General features: G+C 38.3%; 1 protein-coding gene across 2 annotated transcripts in view; it reads left to right on the top strand.

Moving 5' to 3' along the window:
- Positions 1–3,286, top strand: part of LOC103129835 (suppressor of cytokine signaling 1-like) — a 19,396-nt gene extending 16,110 nt beyond the window's left edge. For both annotated transcript variants that reach the window (XM_007541041.2, XM_007541040.2), the window contains exon 4: positions 1,850–3,286. In XM_007541041.2, coding sequence (XP_007541103.1) covers positions 1,850–2,174 — 325 coding nt within the window. In that variant the 3' untranslated portion in view covers positions 2,175–3,286. The remainder of the gene's footprint in view (positions 1–1,849) is intronic.
- Positions 3,287–3,863: the final 577 nt, after the last annotated feature.

Below are 3,863 nucleotides of genomic sequence, written 5' to 3'. Positions count from 1 at the left end.
AATTGGAATCACAGATTATTGTCATCATAAAGTAGATTTTTAGCTCTTTAAACTGCTTTTTCTTTTTATCCACACACATTGAAACATTATCAATTAAGAGACTGAACTGAATTGAACACGCAGTAGGAAATTTGAACATAGTGTTGTCAATATATTAAAATATTTAATCAGTTTAACCACACTAATGCTGTGACTTATCACTGTGCTTAACTTTGTAAGCTTGAAATGAAAAAATGCACATTTTCATAAATGTTTAAGGACATGTTTTATTGTCTAAAACCAATCTCACATTTCCAGGTTTTCATACTCAGGACGGTTTAGAGGCAGTTGTTTTGTTTAAAAAACAGCTGCTTAGAAATATTAACTACAAACTGGTTGTGCTTCTGTGGGAGGACAATTCGTCCTTACAATAAGCTAAATACATACCAGCTTGGTTTTATCCAAACATGCGCCATCGGTCTGACTTTCTTCGCTCATCTTTTCACTTGCGTTTGTGGCTCTGCATTGCTGGCCACAGCAGACCATGTGACAAGCTGCTTTGAACTAAGTAACCCTCTGCAGGGAGAGGCTTCTAGGGAATGCAACTAACCTGCATTGTGTAACGTTAATGTCTTAAGCTTTTTAGAATAATAAGTGTCAATGCTTTAACATTAACAGCCTTACAGAAAACATACTTTATGACCCACAAACTTCTGAAGGAACTCTGCATTCACTGGTCACTTTATTAGGTGCACCACTTTAGTTTGACCTCCTTTTGCCTTCAGAACAGCATCAGTTGACTCAAAGGCCTTCTGTCAGACTGAGGTCAGACGACTGGACAGGTCATTCTCTGTGAACTTGAAACATGGTTCTGAGTAAAATCCCATCTGATAAGCAGTTTCTTGCACCAACAATCATGACTAGGTTCACTTAATCACTTAATTCCCTTTTTCTTTCTCACTTTGATGTTCACCTTAGACTTCAGTGATGTGTCTACAACACGTCTGGATGCTTAATGCATTGAACTGCTGCCATCGGATCTGCTGGTTTGCGGTTTGTGTTGACAAGCAATTAAACACAGGGCTGTTTCTCGAAAGTAAGATTCAGAAATTCAGGAAAAGGGATAAAACCGGGCTTGTCAAAGCACCACCAGATCATCCTGTCTTTATCCGTTTCAGACCAAACCAGGTTCAGGGGGTGCAGCTATGTTGAGCCAGGCTTAAGTAATCCAGGTGAATGTGCATCAATAGATTTCTTCAGTAGACCATGAGAAACTGATGCTACAATAGCAAATTATAGCAGATCGATTGAATGTGTAATTAGCCCAAAATATGCACTTTCAAAAAAACGTCATAATCGTACTTGTCATTTGCTCAAATAAAAAGCTTTAACCCAAGAAATGAACAGTGGAAGTCAATATAATATGTTAAACTGACATTATCTTTCTAATATTTATACAGAACAAACATAACAGGTCAAAACAGGTCAAGATTAAATATAAGAATATTTTGCAGTATCTGGGAAGTATTAAAAACAATTAATGGTGTGCTGTGGTGCCGCAGGGGTTAAGCACAACCCACATATGGAGGCCTTAGTCCTCGACGCAGCTGTCGCAGGTTCGATTCCTGGCCTTTGCGACCTTTGCTTCATGTCTTCCCCCTTCTCTCATTACCCACTTTCCTGTCAATTAGCTATCAAATAAAGGCCACTAGAGCCCCCCCAAACAAAACAACAATTAATAGTTTGTATTGGTGGACATGTTTTTTTTTGTTTAAAAGCATAAAATACTATTTACTGTTTAGCATGTTCCAGCTCTGTTATCAAGTACACTGATATGCGCAGAGTGACAAGACAGTCCTTGTTTCCACAGGGACAGTGGCCAGCCCGATGTTTTCTTCACTCTCAGCTACCAAAGCGAAGACGGCCCCACCAGCGTCCGTGTCCAGCTGAACAACCTGCTCTTCAGCCTCCATGGCAGCCAAAAAACTTTTCCTTCACTGTTCGCTCTGCTTGCCTTCTACACCAGCTCCCCCTGTAGGCTGACTGAGCCCTACCGCAGGCAGCGGCCTGAGCGCCTAAAACAGATGTGCAGGAGAGCTCTCGTACGAACCTACGGTGCCGAAAGTATATGCACCTCACCTGGACTCAGCCCTGATGTTAAGGCTTATGTCAGTGCGTACCCGTACTGTACATAGACAAACCTGTGGGGCAGTGTCTTTTACTGTATTTAGATGTCATTTATTAAGTTAAAAACTGTGTATTTGTTGTTTTTGTATTTTGCTGGAGACAGTTTGGTACCACATGTAATGAGAAAACAGATTGAAAGTGTTTTATTCATGACTTACAACATTATTGTATGCTTGACAGTTCAATCAGCTCCATTTAATCTGACTGTTCTTGTTAGTAAAATCATTTCAGACATTTTTTACCTTTAATATGACATCTATCCTGTGCTTCACTAGAAGCCTTTGGCTAAGTCCAAACCTGAGTCTGATTTACCCCTCAGAAGTCAACAAATTTGGAGTTTTGTTTTCACATCAGAACTTCACAGGTTAAAGGTCATATGGTGGAGAAGGTTGTCAAATTGTTTATCTTGTTCTCATCTTTTTTGCATCATAAAATCCAGACATTTTAACAAGGATGTGAATCTTTAGCTGTACTCTTTTAAAATCCTGAGGCAAATGAGTAAACTTTTAATACAAGATGTTTTTAGATAGGATGTTGCCTAAAAACATCTTCAGGCAACATGTTGCAAAACTGTACCTCATCTTGCTATTATGTGGAGAAACTGAGAAATGCCATTGCTGCAAGTGTCTTTATAGTTAATAACATTTGATCTGTGAACAACAACATCATCTGTGGTATGCTTAGTATTTTATTTCAGGAAAACAAGAACATAATTTTCAAAGCATTTTATGGTGAATTACATAATTGCCATGAGTAAGCGACATGTTACAAATTAAGAAATTAATATCTTTTCTGTCTCATGCAGCGTTTCCATTCCGTCTCATACAGAATGGACAGAAAAGTGCTTCTGTCCATTTTTGTGGACATGAATGCCTCATTTGAATTAAGGCATTTGCAAAAACATTACTTTGTTTTTTGGCAGTTTTGTTTTTCTGTTTAGATTTGTTTATTTTTCAGTGTTGAATTTTGTTCCATTCTGCATTTGTTTTGTATGTTATCTTATGCACAAATCAAACAGTTATGCACTGAACCCAAAGATTGCACTTTGGTTGTTCTAGTTGGAGACATTAGATTTAGTTTTACTAATGTGTGCAATTTTAAAACTAATTCAAAACTTGAATTAATTTGTCTTGTTCTTGTGTCTGTAAAAATGCATATATTGGTACAAATCCAGCTATCTATCACACAATCTTTTCTAAAGGCTTTTCCATTTTTTTGACAAATGAAGCTGTTATTTTGGCTAATTTCTTATATCATTGCAACCATATTTATTTTAGGTCATGCTAATTATAATTTTATGTTAATATGAAGCCTAGGCGTAAATTCAAACTGGAAGACTCTATTCATCTCACCTGCTCAACCAAAGATGTCATCATGTGCCTTGATTCCAACCTGTTGGTGATGGTCTCCTCCTTCAATCATCAAGCGTCGCTCCTTTGATAAGGTCCAGCTGTTCATCGGTTTCTGCTCTTTGGCTGAGCTTCAAGCAAGCTGCTGCTCAACGTCATGGCCTTACGATTTCGTGTGTTCTCAATCTTTCGTGGAATTACCAGACTTTTTCTCCTTTTTACCCAGGCTTGAAAAAGCTCCCGTTGTGCAGTTGCCACAGATTTCTGCTCTTACCAGGTCAATCTCACTCAGATCCGGAATAATCTATCCCTAATTGCTCTCGTTTCACCTTCGCATCTTGATCCCCA

The sequence above is a fragment of the Poecilia formosa genome, unplaced genomic scaffold (assembly GCF_000485575.1).
Source record: "Poecilia formosa unplaced genomic scaffold, Poecilia_formosa-5.1.2 Scaffold583, whole genome shotgun sequence".
Taxonomy (NCBI): Eukaryota; Metazoa; Chordata; class Actinopteri; order Cyprinodontiformes; family Poeciliidae; genus Poecilia; species Poecilia formosa.
This window is presented reverse-complemented; position numbering and strand designations above follow the sequence as displayed.